Source organism: Cryptomeria japonica, chromosome 2 (genome assembly GCF_030272615.1).
Source record: "Cryptomeria japonica chromosome 2, Sugi_1.0, whole genome shotgun sequence".
NCBI classification, from domain to species: domain Eukaryota; kingdom Viridiplantae; phylum Streptophyta; class Pinopsida; order Cupressales; family Cupressaceae; genus Cryptomeria; species Cryptomeria japonica.
The window spans coordinates 517,217,624-517,243,012 of record NC_081406.1 but is presented as its reverse complement, the minus strand read 5'-3'; the positions used below and the strand labels follow the sequence as shown (position 1 = coordinate 517,243,012).

The 25,389-nt window shown below is 36.9% G+C and overlaps 1 protein-coding gene across 2 annotated transcripts in view; it reads right to left on the bottom strand.

Annotated features, from left to right (window-relative positions):
* The window catches only part of LOC131064602 (probable RNA-dependent RNA polymerase 1), a 78,070-nt gene extending 61,100 nt beyond the window's left edge, over positions 1-16,970 (bottom strand). The window contains exons 1-3 of one of the 2 annotated variants that reach the window (XM_057998790.2): positions 16,510-16,970; positions 16,307-16,366; positions 15,568-16,112 (exon numbers count right to left, since the gene is read on the bottom strand). In XM_057998790.2, coding sequence (XP_057854773.1) covers positions 15,568-16,089 — 522 coding nt within the window. In that variant the 5' untranslated portion in view covers positions 16,090-16,112; positions 16,307-16,366; positions 16,510-16,970. The remainder of the gene's footprint in view (positions 1-15,567; positions 16,113-16,306; positions 16,367-16,509) is intronic. The other variant, XM_057998791.2, reaches the window with a different exon arrangement.
* Positions 16,971-25,389: the final 8,419 nt, after the last annotated feature.

Genomic DNA, 25,389 nt, shown 5'->3' with positions numbered 1-25,389 from the left:
AACTAATATTGGGTCGGCCCAATATTAGTTTTGGCGCCAACCTCTTTCTTTTTATTATTTTCTTTTCCCACGCTTCATGTTGCTGATATAGGGTCGGCCCTATAGGAGTGTGCACACGTTAAGTTTATGTGTTTGGCGTGTTGATGGAGAGAAGGGCCCAACCCTATTTAGACTTTGAATGCACACGTTTCCTTATGATTGGCTAACGTGTTGAAGGTATGGACCCAGCCCCATTCGGATTCTAATTAGAATCCGATTACAATATTATTTTACTCCCTAAGTTAAAAATAAACAACACTACTAACCGGCATTACAAGATGAATATGAATGGCAAATCAAGTGCTGATAACAAGTCCAACAGCAGCAAATAATAACTAGTACCTTTCCCACCAAACCAATGAACTCACACTCTCGAAAAACCAACACAAACCAACCACACCAAGAATGCACTCCACACTAGCAATTTTCAGAATCTAATATGCAAACAGCTCAGTGGGAAAACGCAGACCAGCAACTACAAAACTCACAAAATTACTCACAACTTTGCCCACACTTAACAGAATGACCCCCAAACAAATGCAAATGAAAGATATGACATAGGTGATTAAGCTAGAACCAACAAAATGCATCAAACACCCCCAAATGGATTTTGCACGCATCCCAAGGCAGCCTAGCATAGTACGGCTAGGGCAGAAATTTGACTTGCATTATAAAAATGAAGACACAAAGTTAAGTGCTAAAAACTTACAAGAATAATCGCCTAGAACACAAGGAAATAATGAGCCAATACCGAGAATTAGTGAACGCACGGGTGGAGAGATATGAATGAAAATAAGCTACAGTCACACCAAAACCAATAACCTCAAACACACACACAGCACTTCAAAAACAGAAAAACTCAAACACACACTTGCAATGAATCCATCCATTCTTCTGAGTGAAGAACAGTCCCAAATCTCAACTAGTCTCTATCTTTCGAGCAAGAAGCTAAGCATACATTCTAGGAGGTAAGCATTCCTCGAAGCATTACAATAGCATTTCGGCAGCACTTCGTTATAACATTCATGGATACCCAAAATGAGAGCCCAAGGCCTTTATTTATAATCTTCTCTCCAAATCAAACTTCCTTTCCCTCCAATATGGGATTAAACACTGACATTCAAATTTCTTTTAATTTGTCTTTCATTTCATTTCATTCCATCTCCTTCCCAAATCGCCCAAGTGCATAGATGAGTCACTTTATTAAAATTGCCAATAATATAATAAGTGAGCGCTCAACATAAACTTAGGGAAATGACTTTTAAATATTTTATTTAGCAACAATGGATTTCTCCCTTAAGCAAATATCAAATATATTGTAAAGTCATAATCCCTTTTAATGAAAAACACCTCCACGGGTGTTCAGACTTAGGCTATATAAGTTGATAAATTAAATATCAAATCAACCCCCTTTATGTCATGCACCATTTACGCCTAGGTCAAGGGGAAAATAATAAAGTATTAAAAAATACTTTAATTGTCATATACCAACTACTACTCAAAAAAATCTGAAGGCTGGCATCCTGAAAACTGCACTGCCTGCCATAGCTTCTTAATTGGACCACAGCAACCTGCCAAAAATAGTACTTAATATAAATAGCACGTTGCTAAAAATAGTAAGTGTTTCCAAAGTGATTTTTACAACATTCTAAGCGGTCCTCGCAACTTACTAAACATAGTAAGTCTAGAAAAGTATTCAGATTCATTTGCATGTTACACCATCGCGAAGATCTCTGAAAACCCAGATAAATAAGTTGTTTTCGCCTCCACTTACTAAAAATAGTAAGTTTCCCAAACTTTGTTGCTTGCTATGCATGTACCATCATTGCGAAGCTTTCCGAAAACCCAGAAGGAATCCAGAACCCAAACTGATAAACTCCAACATGCAAGCCACCAAAAATGCTAAAAAATCCTCCTAGAAAACAAGAAACCCTAATTATGCCTCTGACTGACCAACGGGTCTCAGAATTGGCCAACAGACCCCAAAACAAACTAGAGCGGAAAAGGGGACATTACAGCCTTCTCCGGAGATTCAACGCCCTTGCGCAAGTTCCACACTTCAGGGTTGTTTCCATGTTTCATGAGGTTGCTAGGTTGATAGCTCAGCAAGGATGCATACTTTTGTGACAACAGTGATGAAGTGTTTTAAAAGTTGGATGCATAGTTAAGGGTACCTTTGCACATGAAATGTTAGTATTATTTCAAAAATGCCGTTTTTGTGAAAAAAAAAAATTATTCTAATTAAAAAATTGTAAATTCCCTCCAAAAATCTTTATATAAAAAGAGGTTTAGGGGTCATTTGTTCATATGCTAAAGACATTTTTTACTGAAATGCTATTGGATTGAACCTGCAAGTGCTTCCAAAAATCGTTTGAGGATGAAAACCTTCATTTGATTGTTAGTTTCAGATTTGAAAGACAATCCCTAGCTAGGTTTGAGTGTTTCCATTTATTGTATTTCAGTTTTGGGGTTTTGAAATGAAGATTTTTAAAGTGTTTGGACATTGCAGAAGTACCAAGTTTGGTGAAGGTATTGTTGAAGTTTTTGCAAGGATTAAAGTGGTCTTTTAAAGAAAACTTGAAGAGTGAAGCTTCTGGACCATACCATTATTTCATGGGCAGGCTGTACCTATTCAACCCCTTGCTGACCGTACACCTTTCGTAAATAATAATGGAGCATTGGGAAAGAGCGTTTATTTTATTCGTAAACCTAAAAGTGCAATTTTCTGCTGGCTGTACAGATATTGGGGGTTCCATTTGAAATGTAGTACTTTGTTTCAGGCCGTACCAGCAACCTGCAGGAGTGGCGTGTGAAATGGAAGTCCGTATCGCCTATCTTTGAGGCACATTTCTTCATGCATAGTGGCACCATGATCTGGAAATGTTGTTTCATGGGGTTTGGCATTGATCTTTGATTCTGTTGCATGGATTTGGAGTGTCATACAGTCTATGTTTCAAGTGTATGGACTGCTAAATTGCTAATTACTATTTTTTTAGACCTGCAATCGTATTTCGTGTTGCTGGGTGTGTGTTGAGTGACGTTAGGTGCTTTGGGAGCTGATTGTAATAGTCCCTGTGCATTGTCAGTAAGCTAGGGACAATTGGTTGTGAATTTTGAGCTGTCAACTTGCTGTCCAGGCTTTTAACAGTCTCCATTTGGGCATTTTCAGACCTATTCCAGAGTTTCTCTTCATCATTGCAAGGGTTTGGATTGTTTTTGGAGCTGCTAGGTGGTGCACATTGTTGTTTGCCAATGTGGGTGGTATTCCTGCTGGTTTGGAAGGGGTATTTGATGATTTGCGTGGCTGCTCTAACCTGTAGCAGTAGCTTTCGTTGTCATTTTCAGACCTGCAACCTCAATTCCAATCATATTTCAGACATGTCATAGCCCAGACAAGCATATTATACCTGTTTACCATCATTGCAGAAAGTTTGGAGAGTGTTGGAGTTAAGATGTTGATCTGGTTTAAGGCCATTTGAGTGTGTGGGTTTGTGATTGGGAGATAACTGAGTGATATTCCTAGCTGTTCTGTGCATGACAGTGAGCATACAGTCTGTTTTCAGACCAACTGTTGCCTTCCAGGATCATCTATTTAAGGTAAATCATCATCATTAAAAGCTGACTGTTGGTTAATTGCATTATGGGCAACTTTGTGAAGTAATTTTCTACAGTTCTATTCTATTCAAGTACTTTTCATGAGCATTGTAATGCCTATTAGCTTTGTAAAAGCAAATATATACACATTTGTTGGCATAATTATGTTCATCTGCACATCTACATAACAGCAGAGATGTTATTGTGTCATTTTTCATGTTCAGCTTACATAGTGATTAGCAAATATTTTTTTTAAAAAATCTAGTGTGATTATCACATGGTATACACATGAAAGATGAACCACTGTAGCAAGAATGTAGCATGCATTTTTGAATCGTTGTAATAACATGGAATAAGGTTGCAGAAAGTTTTCCAAACTGGTTTTGGTATAACAAAGTTGTAAAAGCATGTTTCTGGGGATCTAGAAGCATGCTCATGGTCCCAAGAGTTCTTCCATTTGAGAAAGAAAGTGAAATGACATTGGATCATTGATTGATAAAATGTTAAGAAGAGTACTCATGGATAGTAGTTCTTCACAAGAAGACTACTGATTGGTATGCTGTGTAATTGACTTTTATATTATTTTGATGAATTAACTACATCATATTTATGATTCTGTATCAGTAAGTTGATCATTTCAATGAACCCTCAATTTTGGGTATTAACAGGACCCAGCCTATGGGACCACAAACATAGCGCCCCATCCCCTAACAACCATTGGTCCAAGCCTATGAGGGCAATGGCCCAACAGGGGCACAAGACCCCCGAGCCCACTGGCCCTACAGGGTTTCAACCTGAGGGCAAATGCCGAAACATTGTCACCCTAACATGAAAGAGCCTTGTCCTTAAGGAACATTTCATTATATGTGTGTTGCATTTGTTATTGATGAAACAAATAACATTGAATTGTCAGACACAAGATAAGCACAATTTTGTAAAAGTGGTAATGACACAATGGTTTTCTTTACTTCTTGACAAAATGTGAACATTAAGGAAATTTTAGTAGCAAGCATCTCCAAGAGATAGCTTATTCTAACCTTTGTTTACAGGTTATCAATTTTAGTTATCACTTATGTCTACCATCACCGTGAAATTACCAACCCCTTTTGCCTAAGAAATTACCCATGAACTGGCAAAGCATTTTATTTTATCCCTAAGCCTATCACTTGGTTTCTTAAGGCATGAATTATGCATGTGCGTTATAAATTTCTTAAGTTATGACCGTTCCATGCAACCCAGCATGAGCTAAGCCTTTATATTTTAAGCCCTGCGGGATGGTGGGGAAGCCCTTGCATGTCCACCACATGGCTATTTTCCTTAATGTTTAAGCACTCGTCACAGCCCTGCGAGAGCTATCTTGCCTTTTTTAGACCACTGCAGGCCTGCAGGAAAGGATATCACATAACCAACAAGGGGTTGCTACAAATGCTCTTTATTTTTGAAATGGCCTAGATCAAGCGCTTCAAGATCCAAGGTTCCCCAGGTCCCTACGGAGGAATAAAGGTGGACCACAATCACCCTTGCAAGACCACGGGAGTGCGACACTTGGCAATCATCGGTGAGCTCCGCCCATGAATTAAAGCTTGTAAAAGAATAAAGATCGACAGCTCCCACTCTTTATCAATAAGATCCAACGATCCCCGCTAGCCCGCAGGACTAAACATGAAGACTATTCAACCCTAAGGGGCTACAGGAGAACAACACATGGCAGCAGATTGTTCAGTTTTATAAGGAAAAGATATCTACGCCTCATTTGATTTGACAGCCCCTGCATCCCTACTCTGAAACAAGTGGGACCGAGCTTCCCCTGTGGGCTGGCAAGATGTTGCCACATGGTAGTAGGGCTTGAGACTTTAAAAAAGAAGCTTTAAAGATGATCAATGGTCATGCTCAAAATATCATGAAATCAATAGCTTCCCACATCCCCATGGAGGAGAGATTGTGGGACCAAAGGTGTCCCACGGGATTGCAAGATGGCTCCATTTTGGTCACAAGGATGTCTACATGGAAAGTAAAACGTGACGTGGTCTGTTTTCACTCGCCTAACCATTTTCAAATTCGATGAGCAAATGTCCAACAAAGCGTGGCCATCAAATAAGTAAGATCAATGGTGAATATTTAAACATGCAGATTACAGCTATTTGTCAAAGAAAAGGCTCATGCGAGCAAGAAGTAATGGCAGAAAAGATTGATGTATCCACCCAATTTTGCCAATAAATGCCATTTTTGGAAAGTTGGTCCTTAAATTGTGCATTGATTGAAGAGTTGAAGCACTCCCTAGAGCGAAGAAGGTAATTTTTCTGCATCAATCAAGGGTTTTTAAAAGCGTGGACAAGTAAATGCATCTTGTAAGCAATGGATCCCATCAATAAGTAGCACTCTGTAAAACCCTTGATTTCACTTCTCAATATTATAAGTCTGAATTTCACTTCTCAATATTCTAAGTCTGAATTTCACTTCTCAATATTCTAAGTCTGTTTACATGAGAATTAGGGCATCGTAGTATTTGAAAGAAGCATGCAATCCTCAAGTAGTAAACCCTAAGAACACAAAATGAGCCAGCCAAGTCAATTGAGAAGTGAAATCAACGGTTTTACAGAATGCCAATTGAACTTATGTTGATGAGCATGGACATTCAAAACCCTATGGTTAATGTGGAGTTTGATATCACAACCTTCCTCTCTAGATAAGTTGCATAAAGGTTTGATGGCCATCCAAAGGAATGACAAAGTTATTAATTTCAGATTCTACTACTTTTTACCATATGAAGGGAGAGGTGAATGGGACAAGGGCCTTAAGGTGACAATGAATGATGACAACAATAAGAAGATGCATGTCCAATGTTGGACTTACATATGGGATAAGCATTGTAAAAATGCTAATTTTGTTGCATTTCACAATCATTTTGTCATAAGGATTATGGACCTTATAGGAGCAGATATAAACAGACTTACCCCAGAGATTGTGACAATGCTGAGGCCACATGAGAGGAACCCAGACTTGGGTATCAATAACAACTGTGATGATTGGAAACTGCATACATATCACACTGTTTTCAGGTTGTATGGGTGCCCTGTTCCTCCTCACATTTTGCCAAAGTATGTGCCGTGGAGGATAGCATTTTTGGTATACATGTGGCAAATGAATGAGGCTGAGAAAATGCACCTCGAAGGACAAAAGAAAGGGACATTTCTGCCATCTACCATGATTTTTGTTGATTCACTGCAAGGGAAGGATTAGAACATATATAGTCTATCCTCGAGGTACAAATTGGAGTCTGCAATAGTCGGGAATTTTGATCCTTTGGGGTTCATCCAAAAGCTAAGGGTGCAAATAACGAGAGACTGCTTCAAACATCAAGTATTAAATGCAGAGGATGTCATCAAGAACTGCCAATCCTTTGAGGAATTATATACTAAGAGATGAAAAATGGGAGATTATCCAAAAGGGAGAGGAGCAAAGGAAAAGGAACAATCTTGATATGAGGGGATGTATGTAGATATAACTAATCCCATGGAGAGGATCAACAAAATTTTGACCAATTTTGAGAAATTATCTGGCAAAGCTCCCAGGTTAGAGAGTAGGCCTACTAACCAACCTCCTCCAGTTGCACAGGCACCAAGGCCAACAGGTGTAGTAATTGTTGAGCCTGATACACAATCAGTACAGGGTCCTCCTCCCAGTCCACCACAGCAGCAACCATCAAAGAGACAAAGAACAGAACAACCACCATAGGTTGAGTACTCTATGGCTACAGGAGAAAAGACACTGAGGGGATAGGAGAGAATGTTGTGCCTAGAAAAGAGGAAGAAATGAATCAGCCTATGCCTTCTCCACCAAGACAAATAAAAGATCCCCAAATACCAGAAGATAGGGTGGATATGCACAGAGAGGCAGGGCCCGATGAATTGGCCGATGTGAGAGCATTGGCATGTGCTCAATTTTTGAACGATGATAAGTTTGTGAAAATCCAAGAATTCAAAGCATTATGGCTCCAATTAAGGGTAAACGAATTCATAGAGAAGTTAGAGACAGCAAAGATGAAGGTGGATCCTTCCCAAAATGAGGAAGTAACTCAGACAACTTTAAAAGAGGTTAAATTTGATGCAAAGGATGTTACTCCTAAGGAAGGAAGGAGAATAGTGAGAGAAAGTGGCATTCTTCTCCCAGATTGGGATATCACCTCTGCATTGGCCTTGGATGCAATTAGAGTTCAGCAGGATGAAGATTTTTCTAGTGTGGAAGAAGTAGAACAAGGAAGAAGAGGGTCAGGCTTCCACCCAAAGTTAGAAACCATAGCACTCTGGGCCATTGCCCCAACCACTCAAAAGCCCAAGATAGCATAACATCAAAAAAGAAGGAAAGCCTACTTGTAATAAAAGACACCTCTATTCCTAAGGCAGCAACACTAGCAATTCATACTACTATGTTTAGTCAAGTTGCAACAAAAAACTTGCAAGAAAGAACTGACAAACTGGAGCAAAATGTGGTAAAATTTTATAATAAGCAGGTTGAGGAAGACCTAAAATTGAAGCAACCTTCAGGTTCCTCAATTCTTGTCGTGTATACATCCCCTACTTCCACAAACATTATTCAATACAAGGAGCAAGTTGTATGAAAAATTGAAGATTTTGGAGGAGGAAATCCACAAGGCAAGAAAGGAAAGCAAAATGCATATTTTGGCTGCCTTAGAGGAGCTACTCAGGTACAGAGTAAAAAAGATAATTGAATAAGCTTGAGCATATACATGGCAGTTATACAGAAAAATGTAAGGAAAATTTTCCATTGCTCAGGCCCATTTTTTATGGGTGGTCACCTAAGAGGGCCACATTGTCAATAATATGCCAAGTCACTCAATACCAGACAGATGCTCGAGAGGCCTTGAGGCCAACAGAGAAAATGACTTCAGTTGTGAAAGAATTTGGAAATCTTTAGAAGACAAAGCAACAAATGAAGTCAAAATTGGAATTCTTTCAGACTCTACATCATTGGACCAATCCAACATCCTAGATGCCAATCACCAAATAAGGGATTACAATGAGTGGAATTTTGATTTAGATTTACTAGTACCAGTAATTCTTTCATTTGCTGATTCCAGAGATAAATTAGATCTCAATATTCTTAACAACACAATGGATAGGATCATTGCATTGGTGCATGGCTTTGATAAGTTCATCATTGAGGCCAGGGCAACATTGGATAGTAAGTGGCAGCAGCACTTAGTCAATCTCCAGCAGATTTTTGCATTCTAGTGGCCACATGACATCCTGTGTATTCAGTGGCAAAAGAAACATTGCAAGTTGCCAATGTAATTTTTGTCACACTCAGCTTTTTGGAATTTTGATCAAAATATCAACCTCCGATAGCATGTTTGAAGATTGGCATCAGAGAAAAGTAAATGCAAATTTTGATTTACATTTCAATTGGTCATCTCCAGAGCTACTCCAATTTTGAATTTTGAGATGAAGTTAATACAAGGATTTGGTCTGCATTTCAATCTGTCAACAAAGAGAGCTTCAGGTGCCACATCATCAGACAGAGAATTAATGAATTGCAACTTCATCAAAGGAGATCAAATCCATTTTGGATCAATGTGCAATCATGGCAGGAGGGTCATCAACAACAATAATGCCTCAACTACCATCTGCAGCAAAGGAAGATCAAGTTTTTGTCTTTAGTGTATTCTTTAAAATGTTTTTTGTCATATTGTGTCTTCAGGCAGTTACCTACCAATATGACAAATGTATATGGCCTTAAGCTTGTTGCTCCCTTGTTGTTATAAAAGGGAATTCTGGGCCATTTTGAAAGGGTTCAAGGTCTGAGTTTTAGGGAGTCAAGTGTAGTCTTGTATAGGTTTTCTGTCTTAGGTGCTATAGCAGAAAATATTTGACTGCTATATGATGAATTACATGGCAAACATTTTATCAGAATGAAAACAAAATTTTGGAGTGTTAATCTCAGTTGTCTCCATTGCTAATGTACCCAAAGCTTTTGAATTAACAAACAAGTTTTTATTGGTTTCATCTCCGTGTATTTCCATAGTGTACGTTTTACTTTTTGCTTCTTTTCAAATTAAAGATTAAAGCAGCTTATTGTAAAATATAAGGGTATGGGTGGAATGTCATGGATGTCAAAGTAGAACTGTAGGTGAATCACTCATTGAGGGTATTGTTACAAGTTAATAATGCTGGGAACTCTACGATAAACATTCATTTGTCATGTGTATAGTGTTTGCTATCAACTATTGACTCTATAACCCTAGATAGGCTCCAGTCACGTGTCTTGGTCTTAAATCAAAATAGAATCACACTTTAAAATGAAAAATCCAATTTACTTTCAGAATTTCCTTTTTTGTTATAGGTAGGTATTATGCTCTCAAGTCCAATAATGAGAAAATCCAAGCATTGTGCCACAATTTCTAAGTAAACTGTAAAATCTGGATCTAGAAGAAGATGTGATGTCCCCTTTCTGTTGACATCAGATATTCAGTGGGATTAGCCTATTACTGACCCTCATAGGCTAATAAGGTTGGATAGAGGGTCCTTTGAGGGATGCAGCTTCTCCAGTGATCAGAGTTTTGTAGGTTTGGCTTTCATTTGGCCTCATTTGGATTCTATATGCATTACTTTCTATTTATAGTAAGTCAGAGATGTTAGAGATGGACCCCGGATATTTTTAGTAAAGGGGTATGGTCGTATGCAGCTTCATCATGTCAGCTCCAAGTTCAAACGGCGCTCAAAAATGTTGAGTAATAATGGAGATATTAATGTTTATTTAGTTTAAATAAACATTAATAGTTTTGAGCTTATATTATTAAGTTATAATATGATTTAATATTATAACTTAAGTGAGGGTCATGGCATCATGAGATGGGGCCATTTTGAATTAATTAATGAGGCTCAATTATCAAGACAAATATTAAATGACTTGGTGCATTTTTTATATTAAATGTCATTTAATATTAATTAATGCATTTATGGAGGAAAATCGAACCTTTTGAGGATTATATATATATTCAACAAGAAGAAATTCGATTATTATTGTGTGTGCATCTATTATGTGAATTTCTCTCTGCAAGCGAAAGCCAGGGTTTTCAGCGTGCAAGCAGCCATTGGAGAACGGATAATCTTCAGTGTGTGGCCATTTGAGGGAGTGAGATATCTTCTGAATTTGGTCTACAAGAGGGCTTAATTCAGAGGCTCTAATCATGCTTAAATTTGTAAGAATTCTTCCCAGTTCAAATCGGTTGAAGGGGATGGATGAACAGGTCTGAAAGCAGGATCAAAATATCAAATCTGCATATCATTTGTTGCTCCCACAGGCCGTGTACTTTCTGCTACAGCCCAGCCGCACAACCTTTGCTAGCCATACCATCTTGGGTTAGTACAATTTTGTGATTGGAGGTGAATAAAATTCAGGAATAAATTGGAAAGGGGATGCAGGGGTTTGGACAGCCCAAGCACATCATTGGTGGGCAGATTGATTGCAGTCTGAGGTGCTGGCACACTTCCCAATGCTGGCTGTACCCCTCCAGCAGTAGCAAATTGCCAAAGCAACCTGAGTTTGACATTAGCTGCGTACTCCGGGTATGATTGTAATGTTCAGGTTAATTTGAAAGGACTAATAAATTAGAAATTATATTGCAGCTGTCTTAAGTTAGGAGTTTCATGTCAGCACTCTGATCTTTAGTGCGTTCTTAGTATGCATGCCAATTGTTCGACAAAATGTCCATTGGCTGTAAGTGTGCATTTTACATGTAAATTCATTTACATACATCAAAAAAGGTTGCATTTGCATCTAGTTCTTTGTTCAGACATTGTAGTGTTAATTTGCAAGCATTTAAACATCATTTGTGACCATTTCAAGCAAGCAAAATCAGTCTGAAACAAATTGCAGTGAATTAGAGGTTTCATGACAAGTGTTTGACGATACTCCTTGAGCATTTAAATCAGAAATTTTCAATCAGATTTTGCAAGGGATATTACAGAAGTGAGAGCTTTCTATTACTGCAACACCTTATTTGTTTAAGTGAAGTATGTTTTAGGTATTGTATAAGATTACCCTCCCTAGTCTTGCAAAACCTAGTGTGCAGAGAATTCAATATTCATATTGTTTCCTGTTAGTTGGCTACTGCCCTAAAACCCTTAATCATGAGAAGTTGGCAAATCTTTAGAGGGATTTAGATAAACAGTTGGAGGAACCAATAGGCGACACTACAGAAAAGAATCCTTACAGCAGATAAATTCTTGAAGCTTGGTTTTCATGGCCCCTCTAGATCTATAATGTGCATGGAAAGTGAAGAGAATGTGGATCACCTCTTATTGGGATGGTGATTTGCACGGGAATGTTGGAGATGGTTGCGTGTGAAGCTAGGATGGAATGGGACTCTACCCAAAGACATCCTTAGTCTCTTTGAGGCTTGGCTGACGCCCCTCTCGAATGTGCATCTTTCTCATGTTTGTGGATTTTTAACCCATTAATCCTAATCTAGGAGTTATGGAAAGAGAAACGGACAAATATTTCAAGACAAAGCCCTCTCTTTGACCTCTTTTCTAAACAAAGTTGAAGTTCCCCCCATTAATGGGGCAGGGGGTGTTGACACCCTAAAACAGAGAAAAGAAGCCAAATGGACAATCCCCCAAAACAAGTGGCATAAGCTGAACTTTAGTGGGCCTGGCGCATGGCAATATGAGGGCTTTTGGAGCCATATGTGTAATAAGAGATTGGAAGGGTTTAATCACAGGAGAGGTATCCCATCCCTTGCCAATTGGGACTAACAATGAAGTTGAAATGCAAGCATTGATAATAGGCCTGCAAATGGGTCAGAAACTCAACATATCAAAACTCGAAATTGAGGGTGATTCAATGATAATAATCAATGCCATCTGAACTAATAAACTTCGCAGCTAAGGTTAGAGACTTTGTTCAAGGTAGCAAGGGTCCTGTTGGCCCAATTTGAAGAATTTACTACCAAACACACTTACAAGGAAGCCAATTTTGTGGTTGAAGAAAAAGCCAACAACACTATTGATGGTAAGGACAGTTGTCTAATCAGCCACGTAGCAGGGAGAACATCAACAAAATATTGACTCAAAGGACATAAGGATTTTTGAGTGCTTTTGATGAAAATTACTCCCATACATCGGGGGAGGCGAAGATCTATGATCTCCATCCTAGTTGGAAGATATAACAATACCACATCTTCATCTCCCCACACATCTAAGCTAGCTAACCATATGGAAGTCCAATCGTACTTAAATTACATGCTGATGCTCATTATTCCGACACTAAATAATCATGGCGATAACAAAGGAGATCAATAAGAATCATTTCTAGGTGAGGCCGATAATGAGCTAGGATAGGTTTTATGATCTTAAATCACCTTCGCATTAAATGTTGTGTGAGGGAGGCCTTGGCTTTCACTTAAATCCACAACAAAGGATTTGGTCATCACAAGTGCATTTGCAAGTGTTGAGCCACAAAGTATGGACACACCTATTTGGTTAACCTGCGCTCACAGATGAATGTCGTTCTTAAGGGAGATATGCCTTCAAGACCCACCACGTATTGATCCTCCACGTGATTAAGGGAATGCTCAAGAAAGCGTTCATGGATACCAATCATAGATATAGGGTTAATACAGACATTCTGTCCATGTTTCTGGCTCTCTCATTGTAGGGGAGAGGGTGGACTCAGCGAAAGAGCTATGAAAACGAATAGTTTGAAACCTCTAGATGATGTTTTGAAAATAATTGCAGAGAGTCAAGGAACTCCTTTGTCTACTAACTTTTATAAAATCAAAGCCTACAAATGGAGGTCAAGCACTTTCCACTAGTCTTCACAACAATGCATTCTAACTTGCCCTAACATCACTAGCTCAGAGGAAAGTGTGCTCTATTCCTGAAAAGGATTTTGGGGTTGGATCTGGTAGAGAGGCTTGACTGGCTCCAAGAGTTTATCATGAAGGAGTACTTGGACAAAGGTTTCTTCTACATAACAAATGAAACAGGTATAAATTATGTTAAATGTAGCTGTCTAGGATCAAGTTAGAAAGAATGCTCCATTTTTTAATTAATAGGAAGCAATATAGCATGTTGTAATAGTTTTTAGGGTTAGCAAGGCTCCCCATTTTGTCATCTTGAGGGGAAGCTAATGATAGCAATGTAACAGAACTATGTAAAAAGCTTATTTTATTAATACAAATGGGCACAGAACCCACGTCTGCAATTTGCTCATCAGAAAAAATACATAAGGGAGCATTGTTGTTTCGTTGTTGATGATTTAGCTGGAAACAATAATAAATAACAGAAAATACAAATTCTGAAACAATGTAAATATCATTCAATATTACAGCAAAAAATTCCAAATTTAGATGTTGATCAAAATAATGGTTTTTTCTCCAATACAACAGCAACCCAAATTGATAAATACCCCTACATATCTAAATCAAACATACCCAGAAAAAGTTGTTGACTTGTACTCACTGCTGTAATGAAATCAGACCTGCGAATTCCCCAAATCTGGGTCCCACAACTTCAACTTTGAATGCCAAATGCCAATAGAATGTTAGAAGGATGTCTCCAGCCCCTAACTGCCACAAATAGGTCTGATTAAACACTTTCAAGTCTGTCCAAACAGCTTCAACAAGTCTGCAACAGCCCTGCTAAAGGAAGATGCAATTATTCTGATAAACTCACGTGTTGCCTGTATGATAAACACCTCAAATCTCCCAGACTGTATCTTTCAACAATGCAGAAGATGTCATCAGCAAGTGGTTTCGTCCTCACTAACCCAGAAGAAAGCTTTCAGCGAAGCTACAGCCAAAAACTCCAAACATTAATAACCTGAATGAATGATCAAAGCTCCAAAAATGGCCTCAAATAGGGCACCACCTTCAGCCCTAATTCTCACACCCAACTGAGGGAAAAAAAATGAGAGTTCATTCTCTCAGCCCGCCAAAAAAATAAGAGAGTTCATAAAGCATAACCTGACATCGAATTATTGGGAACAAGCCTCTTTTCAAAGACTTTACCGTAAACCAATTTATTTATGTCATCCCTGTCTCATCCTATCAAACAGCGTGGATACATTGAACCTAAGCACATTGCCCAAATAGTTGGACGAAACTGCATTGTCCAAAAATGTGGGAGGGCCTGTTTAACCCACGAGTGATCTTCCCAGTTACAAAAAAGATTGGCAGGGCCTAGTGCCCAAGGGTTCACCCACTTACCCAAAAATGTTGGGCATGACCAATTACAACTATGTGGTGAGCATAGAACAAAGCATTGTCATTATTATTGGCATCCTAACACCTGATAAGAATTAGATTTATTGAATGTAACACTTGGGTGCTAGTAACTGCGTAAGTTTCTTTGAAGGGGAAACATATTTCTATTATCAATCAGTCAGTGTATGTGCTTCCCCTAGTCCTTTTTCAGATTTCCTTCAAGTCATTTAATCACTGTTCCACTGCAATGTTCATTAGCACATGACCAGTGCGTTACAGAATTATATTATATTGATCCATGCAACATGAAAAGAAGATATTATATTCATCTATGCAAATGAAGGCTAGATTTTCCTTAAACAAGACCATACATCTTAGAATTGTTCAATTCAATAAAACTGATAAAACATGACTCTATGGAGACCTGTGTACTCAAATTTTTCAGAAAGAAATATCCTTTGGTAGTGAAGCAATGCAGGTACGTCGTGTGAGATATAACCAACGCAAGGGTTTTGTTGTGTGACGAAGGAACTCACTAGATGTCTCCATGTATAATTTAACACTTCATATGGTAACAGGCATAAGCATCGTGTTTTTAGTGCTGGTATTCAACACATTAATATCGAAATTAAAAGGTTGTATATACTAAAATATGTAGCCCCTATGACCAGAACAAAAGAAGGGAAGAGAAGCCCTGATGAACAAACCTGAACCAAAAGAAGCTTCGAACCCCTTGCATTACGGAGATGTAGATGACGAATATCTCTAAAGGCGAGCTCCAACTTGTAATCAATATACCGCTCATTGAGAAAGATACTTAGCTTCCTGATGTCAAATCCAAATTCGACAGCAACAGAATTACCAGAATTCCATAGAAAAGAGAATACATTCTGAGATATCAAATTGCCCATATAAAGCTTCCCTTCCTCAATACGAGTTGGCATCGATCTTGGCTTTGATACAATGTCTCTCTCTAGATATTGAGCCGTTAATTTGTTCTGACCTAGCATAATACGACCTTTGCTTGCCAAACCATGGACTAGCTTTGCTAACTCGTGGCTTGCAAATTGCACATAAGCATACATCCTCGACTTGTTAGATTTGGGTGTTCTCAGTTTACATGCAATAACTGTGCCCTTCCCAGTAATTTCTTCCAGCTGTTGAACTAGCCCTTTTGTATCTTGTACTACTGGTAAATTTGATAGTTGAATGCTCCGACGGCTATCCATGGCTAAGCTCCCAATAATTACAACTACATTAAAATGACCACAATCAGAGACATACACTATAATATATAATCACAATAACGCATGTACAAACACATTGACCTCTGGACAATATATGATATCTGGCATATGATCCCATCCTCTGGAGATAAATTGCTGGAACAAACTTTAATGCAATGCTTAATAAAAAAGTGACAAAATATAATTGACCCTCTGATACCTGTGAAGCAGCTAGGCAACAGAAGTGATCTCCCAGTTCAAACTAATTTCGACACTGAACCTAAAGATTAAGCAAGTACACGATTCTTCAATTCACAATTTAAGTCGAAGTAAAGAAAATGCATGCACCATGAAATGCTAGAGAACTATATCAGCTCAGTTTTGGCCCAGTTTAACTAACAAATTAGGAGAATAACTACTTACAAGTGGATTCTGCTGTAGCTGCAAATTTCACGCCTTGTCAAACTTGAGATCTCCGGAGCTTTGCCATCTTTCACTCAATCCCATTTATCAAGCTTATGTTTTCCCCAATTTCCATATCACATTTCATATAATTTTTTCTTCTAGCCCAAGAATTGTATGTGTAATATTTAGTAATATACAAATTATGGACAGCTTTTGGGGCGGAATCTAGTTTCAGAAAGCTCGGGGTCACTTCCTTTGTTACATGACTGTTCACTTTATCAGCTGTATAAGAAACTCTAAATGTCAGTATCAGCAACAGCTCAGTGTGAGAAAATCCAAAGCTACCGTGTCTCATAACATCGCTAGAATAGAGTACCATGGTAAATATGCTAGAATGAATTATTCCATTCTGTAGCCTGTACAGGAAGCTTGATTGCCATTGGTTATCTAGCTTATGTACTTTTCGGCACTAAGAAGGGCAAGGATAGACGGAACTTTAACAAATTTTCGTTGTTCTTTCATTGGAAGAAAATGCTTAGAAAGACTAGGGAAGACAATTGTGGGGTCCTCGGAGATGCATAGTATAGTGTTGTTATAAATTGGATAAAGTAGGTATTCGATTGCTAGGATGGTTCCCTAGGTTTTTAAGATTTGGTCTTTTATTGGTCTTCAGCGGGGGTTTATTTGCCAAAAAAATCTTGGGAAAGGTGCTATGATGTTTTTAATTTAAAGCTAATAAAAATTGAAATCATTCATTTAAACATTGAGGGGTTTATCTTTAATTTTGTTTTCTGTCATTAAAAATATATAAATATATTATATTATATAAAATAAAATTTTATCATATATTTATTGTCAAAGAAAACATAATGTATAAATACATATAAGTTGATTATAATGATTGAAATAGAATTAATAATTATAATATTTTGCAAGTAACTAAATGTAGGAATAGGAATAGAAGATAATGTATTTAGTTCTATCATCAATGAGTTTATTAATTTGATATGGATCTCGATCTAATGTTGAACTTTGAATCTATTTGTAAACCCTAAAAATCCAACCACTAAACCCTAGATCTACAAGCTAATTCAATAAAACTCAATAGAGATATATCATGCAATGTAAATAAAACATAAAACAAACAAAGATTATACCTTTACATCCATGATAGGCTTGTCTTCATTGTTCTCCTATCCTCCATGATCTTGCATTGATGATGTTGCACTTGCACAAGAGCTCAAAGAGGAATGGATGTCGTTATAATGATGTATGTTAGAATGATTTTGACAAAATGTAAGTATGATTGTTTGATTATGGATGACAAAATGGAAGGAGAAAACCTTTTTTATAGAAATCTCAAAGAGAATCAACAGTTTAGATTAAGAGGATAAAAGATAAATGGCCATGATCACATAGATGAAAGAGAATCAATAGGATTGAAGGGTAGGTAAAGATGAAGGGAGGAAATTAAGAGATGGAAAGGTAGAAGATAAGGATGAATAAAATTAAGAGGTTAATTTGAAATGAAGGGCTAAGATTGAGGAGTAGGTAATTTAGGGAAAGGTGTTGTCATATGGGTAAGAAGAAAAAGGTAAATGAATTAATTAGATAAATAAAAGTATTTATTTAATTAATAGAAGAAATGCTAGATAAATTAAATAGATAGAATATCTATTTAATTTAAGAGAGAGGTGGAAGGATTAAATAAATAATAAATATTTAGTTAAATTAGAAAAAAGAGGCTTAGTGAATTAATTAAAAATATCTATTTAATTTAGGAGAGAGGTGGAAGGATTAAATAAATAATAAATATTTAGTTAAACTAAAAAAAAGAGGCTTAGTGAATTAATTAAATAAATTAAAATATTTATTTAATTAATAGAGAAAGAGACTAGTGAATTAATTAAATAAATTGCTTGTTAATGATCTTTCTAGGATAAATCCTAGTGTTTTTTGTTCTTCTGCATTTGTTTGGATTAGGTCGGAGAAAGGTTGGGTAAAGATTAATTTTGATGGTGCTTCAAGAGGAAATCTTGGTGTTTCGGGCGTTGGTTGTGTTGCTCGAGATGAAGAGGGCAAGATCATGTTTAAAGGTGCTCAAAGGTTGCAAAATGGTACGAATAATGAGGTTGAGGTTCAAGTTGTGGTGATGGCAATTGAACTAGCCTGTAATCTTAAAATTCCAAAAATTCATCTTGAAGGAGATTCTAAGATTGTTACGGATGCAATTTCAGGTGGATCCTCCTAATGTTGGTGTATTAATAAGTTTGTGTCAATTATTTGTTCAAAATAAAACTCTTTTCAAGACTTCAAAATTTCACATTTCCGATGGGAAGGCAACGAGGAGGTCAATGCCTTGTCCAATTTGGCATGTAAATTGGACCCCCAAATGATCTAGTGGTGGGATAGCTCAAAAGTTGATGTGGCTTGGGCTGCCTGAGTAGTATTTTGACATGATTTTTCTTGCCTTAAACATGCACTATTCATTAATTTGCTCTCTTTTCTTTTTTCTCTCTGTGTCGATCTTACTCTATCATTTAATTTGAGTCACCACCCAAAATTATCATTATGACTAATGTTTTTGTGATTGGTTGCAAATGGGGTGGCATGTTTTACACCGTGCGAAGGGGTTGTCTTCATCTATATTTAAAAATTTCTATATTTCTGACTACATTTTGTGAAGTCTTTCCTAGTTTGAAGTGAGGGCGAGGTGTGGTGAAAATTGTGTATTTCTACTTTGGGTGACGATGGAGGCCAATTTCACTCTTCATTCCACCAAGCAACAATTGGCTTTCCTTGGGGTTATCTCTGATAAGCGGTTGGGTGGCATTTTTCTTCTATCATGAGGAGGTTTTTCTGAACATCATCAAACATCTTTTGGGTCGGGAGTATTTGGTGTTTGAATTTCGATACAGAACCAACACGGGCATTGTGTCAATGCTAGTGGCCTGGGGTTTATCATTTGGTACTAAAGCTGAGGTTGAATGGGTGATGAAAGTGTAGGCACCTACACTATACAGTGGTACCAAGGCATACTAGGGCGGGAATTTTTTTTGTTTTCTTTGAAACAACATCTTTTTGACATTGTCTCAAAGAGGGGCAAATGTAGACACCTAGAAATGTCTCATTGATCATGTGCTAATTATTTGTCTAGTTGATTAAATATTATTTAATTATTTAATTAAGTTAATTAATCATATTCTTCTATTTTCATATTTTCTCATCATCTTACTAATAATTCACTTTTAATTCTATCATCATGTAATCACTTTCTAATGTTAATTAAATATTTATTATTTAATTAATTATGATTAATTCCCCAATTTAAATAATCTTTATTATTTAAATAAATTCATTCTCTATTTAAAATGATGGGAGTGATGATTCAAAAGACAGTGAAAAATGCAGGGTAAAGCGCAGACGGGTAGAGAAGGAAGAGCTGAAGGAGATGATGAGAACTTTTGGGGAGAATGCTTGGGAAGTCTTCAGGTGCGCTATGCAGAATGGGAACATGGCCCCATTTCGCAGAATTACAAACTCAGAGACATGGTGTTTCTCGGCTGGGGCTATTGAAAATGTAACTAATATTGGAGAGTTTGTTGGGGTCATCATGCAGACCCTCAATGGTGGTTCATAATATGTCTTAGGACTAAGTCTAGCTTTGTCCACTGGTGTGTTTTTATATTCTGGTATAGATGGGTAGTAGTGTCGACTGCGGTCTTGCTATTAGGTTGTGAGGCCTTTTTGTAACCTGTTTTTAATTAATACAAGGACGTTATCCCCTTATCGATAGCCCTTATCATTAAAAAAAAATATTAAAAAAATCATTCTCTATTTCTATCTCTATTCAATTAATCATTCAACCCTTTTCTAAATATTAGTTAAATATTTATTATTTAATTAATTATGATTTAATCCTTTAATTTAAATAATTTTTCTTATTTAATTAAAGTCAATTTCTAAATAATTAAATAGTTTCTTTAAATTATTTAATTAACTAATTAATTTTTCTAATTCCAGTTCCAAACCCCCAAATTCTAATTTCATTTAATTTCATTAATTTTTCTAATTCTATTTCTTCTAATTTCAAATACATGTGCATGATTTCAAAAATCAAATTGAAAATCAAAGTCAAGTTCTAAATATATTCAAATAATAAATTGAATTTAAAATAAATTCAATTATTTGAATTAAATCTCATGCAAAGATTAAATTGAAAATCTAAGTCAAAGTGCAAGCACATGCTAAATTAATTAATTCAATCAATTAATTAATTAATTCAATTATCTCTCCAATTCCTATTGCCATCTTTTAGTTAGCTTTTTCTAAATAAAGCTCTCAAACATCTTTCAATCAGTTAGCTATCTCCTTTTCTTTATTTCCTCCAATCACCCTTTTTCTTCTTTCAGTTAGCTTTTTCTCAATCAATTGACTCATTTGATCTATTCAATCTATTATGTTTCACTTCTAAATCAGTAGTTCAACTATCAATCAGCATGTGAGCTCACCTGAGTTCCACCTTTCAATCAATCTCATTCAAAAATCTATAAATTGAGCATTCAATATCCATTCTCAACAATCACGAACTTTGAATCTTTGTGTCAATTGCAGGTTGACAACGCGATATCTGAGAGCCATCATACCACAAAGAGGAGAAGAACAATGGAAGCCATATGCGATCATGGAATAGGGAGTTTTGATTAATATATTTTACATTCTCATTTCTTAATTGCATTATTTCATTGGTTTATGTTTGAATTGCTTAGATAGTTAAGGGATTCATGATTTTCCTTATTTCCTATTTAGCAATGATGAATTTGAGCATAGCACATTTCGGTGAACCCAACGAGAACAACGATTAATTAACCTTCTCTGTTTTATGTGTGATTTTTGCAAATCGTATGGGTTTTTTCATTTTTTGTAGGTTTTGCATGGATTTCAAAGCATATCTCATCATCATGCAATCTTGTTTGCATCATCATGCAATCGCATGCACAGGGTTACACAATCGAGCAGACAGGGATATGCATTTGTGTGGAACCCATCACACAAACACCCTTACAGTATCACACAATCACTCTGATAGGATCACACATTCATTAGGGATATTGTTGTTCTGTTGATTTTGTCCTTATTTATTTTTTGTTCTTTGTTCTGTGTAATTCTGCATAAAATTGGGTAAATCTGAAAACAATTTATTTTTATTACATGTTTGTATATGACATTTTATGGCATGTAAGGTACAATTCGTAATTTCAAGTGTTAGGAGGACAAAGGAGCAAAGAAGACAAGCCAAATGCTATCAATGAATCCTCAAAGTAGCAAAGAAGATACAAGATCTAGAAGACCAACCAGCCATCGACAGATACAATAGCCTAGTTCTCTCATATAGGGTGAAATATGATTTGATTAATATAGAATGGATGATGAGAGATCTTGCTAGAGCATCACAATCTGTTTTGTAGGTTTCAGATCAAAATTAGCTTTACTTTTTATTTTTTATTTTGTCTGCATGTGTATCACACAATCACCATGTTAGCATCACACAATCGATATGTTAGGATCACTCAATCGCTTTGTCAGAATCATGCAATCGCGCAGGTATCGTCACTCATTCATTTTTGTCATAGTTGATTTCTCTATTTTCTGTGGATTTTATATGGTTACTAATTATCTGTTTGCAGCCTGTGGTGAATTTAAAGAGAGGATCAAATTAGTATTATATCATAAATGCTCATTCTCTCACACTTAATTTTTTGGGCTTAAAATTAACAAAGGTTTAAAATGGACATGCATGTATAACACTTCATTTTTTTGGGCTTAAAATTAACAATGGTTTAAAATGGATATGCATGTATAACACTTCAGTTTTGGGCTTAAAATTAACAATGGTTAAAATGGACATGCATGTACAACACTTCAGTTCAGGCTTAAAATTAACAATGGTTAAAATTGACATGCATGCCTTCACATTTCAGTTTGATTTTTAAAATTGACATGCACATGCTTGTTTAACACCTCAATTTGGGTTCTTAAAATGGACGTGAATCAGGCTGCTCAAAGATTAACTTATTTTTCATTTCTTTAAGGGAAAGAATCTTTTATTGTGTTTGGGGTGGACCTATTGTTGCATTAACTACCTTTCCACCCGCCTTCGAGGTCTTGGGAGAAAGGGAGAATGTGACAACGACGCCCAATTTTATTTTATTTTAAGTAGTGAGGGGTATCTTTAACTAGATATTTCATCACCCTACAGAGGTACTTCAAATTGGGATGCATTGGGGATATCTTCTCTCCCAACGTTCTCTTGAGCGGGTTTTTCGAGCCGCTATATAAATATACTGGTCAGGCGGTAGAGTGTTGAGTGAATTCGACGTATGTGGGGGCCTTTCCTGCGTCGATAAGCTCAACTAAAGTCTTAAGTGGCTTGCTCTAAGAATCCGTCGTTGGATCGAAACCCCTCAAAATTTTACAAGAAGAACCAACTTAGTAACCCAAAATCCTACATTCGGTGATTCTGGGAGTGTGGATCGTACCCCATAGATACCCCTCATGTACCTTACATTATGAGACAAAATTCCCTTGGTGATAAGATCTTTGGATCTTTGGGGTAAGAGAGACTGGCATGCCCGAGAAGTGTGTGTTGTGGAGTGGAGCCAGTGTTGCCAGACTCTCTATCTGTCTGTCTTGTTTCAGTATTTTGTTGTAGGGGCCTCATTGAATGGTTCCACTTTCCAGCCTAAGATTATATTATGTGTCTTTTTATGTATCATTATATCAGACCAGTATTGAGTCAATTATTTGAGCTATTTCAGGCCCTATCCTACGTCTCTCTGAATTCTCATAGATTGTTTGAAAACCAGTTCAATCAGCTATATCTACCTCTAAATAATTGTTCTCAGACTTGGAAAACCACAAAACTTGTCCTACACAAAGAATTACTGAAAACAAAGTTCATTTTGAAATGTCAGATAGTCGCGCAAACTCAAATTTTTACACACTTGTGACCATAGGTAGTCCTTGCATAGTCCTCAATTACGTCCTTAGTATCGTCCTTAGTCCTTGCATAGTCCTCCTTTATTTCTTTAAGTATCATCCTTGGTCCTTGCATAGTCCTCATTTACGTCCTTATTATCATCCTTGTATCATCCTTAGAAGTTGCATAGTCCTCATTTACATCCTCATTATCATCCTCATATATGACCTTAAAATTGGTCCTTATATACATCTATCTTAGTTCATCATCAGTTGCATAATCATCCTAGAAAGTCATACCCCAAACTTCCAAAACACAATCAGAGGATCGATCAAACTCAACCTCAACTCAAACAAGTTGGTCAAGTTCAATCAAACATTTTCACATTTAGAGAAATGGAGAAAACATCTTACATGTTGTGATCCTAGGTCCAAACCAATCAAGAAAAAATCATGAATTGGCATTATACATTTTGTAGGGAAGGTGGAGGATTCATCCCTTCCATTCCTATTCCATCGCCATCCATAGAAACCTTAGCTCAACAGATCAAGACTTTGCAACAACAAATGATAGACATGACTAGTCCAAAGAACCATAGGGGTTGGTTAGAAAAAATGATGAGAGAAGTGATGACCACGAGGGAATCAGTATCAGGCCAACCTTCTTCTTGTGAGACCATTCAAACATGCCAACCTTTATTCTTCAACAAAATTGTTCCTACCTCAGTTCAACCAACATTAGAGTCATGTAAACCTTATTTTTCTTTCAACCCACTATATCAATCATACCAATCACATCAATCCAACATTCAAAGTACCTCTTTCAACCAAAATCAAACCCCATTCAACCAAAGTCCAAATCAAAATTCACACCAACCCAACATTCAAACCCCTTTCAACTAAAATCAAACCCTATTAAACCAAAGTCCAAATCAAAATTCACACCAACCCAACATTCAAACCTCTTTCAACCAAAATCAAACCCTATTCAACCAAAGTCCAAATCAAAATTCACACCAACCCAACATTCAAACCTCTTTCAACCACAATCAAAGCCCTTTCAACCAAAGTCCAAATCAAAATTCATTCAACCAAAATCAAATATCTTTCACCCAAAATCATACTCCTTTCAACCAAAATCAAATCCCTTTCAACCAAATCCCAAATCAACCATATCTATCCATCATTTCATCATCCCTTGAAGTCACACAAGACCAATCCATGTCATCTCTATCTAATAACACAACCTCCCAAGGGCTATCCATAATACAAATCCAATCAAATCCAAGTCATGATGCTAGTCCTTTCCATGCTTCAGAAATTCAAGACCCAATCACATCATATATTCCTATCACAGAGAGTCCCATTCAAAATCCTTCCTCATCAAGACAAAATGTTGAAACCTTCCAAGAATCTCACATGCATATCCCAACTCCTTCCTCATGTCAAGAGGATAATCCAAAATCAGAAGAAATGAGTCCTGAAACAAATAAAGATCAAGAACAAACCCTTCCATCCTACCCAATTTTTGATCAAGATCCCACAGACCAAGAATCTTATGATGATCCCCTCGCTCTTTTCTATTCCATTCATAATAATACCCTTTCGTCTCAAGAACAAAGTGTCCTTTCAAGTCCCATCCAACATCCACCTCCTAAGCAAGATCGAGACATCCCTTCTATCCTTCATAATAACCCCTTTCCAAGACAAGATCAAAGCATACCTTTACCTTCATGTCCTAAACAAGATCCCATTATTTCTCCAAATCCTGATCAAGGTCCCTCCATCCCTTCATCTCTATGTCATAATCCTTCATGTTCTTCACAATATTCCCTCTCAAATGAACTTGCCATTTCTCCTAATCGCCCTCATGATCCCAATCCTTCTACACAAGTTGTTCATGAACCCCTTATCAATGAA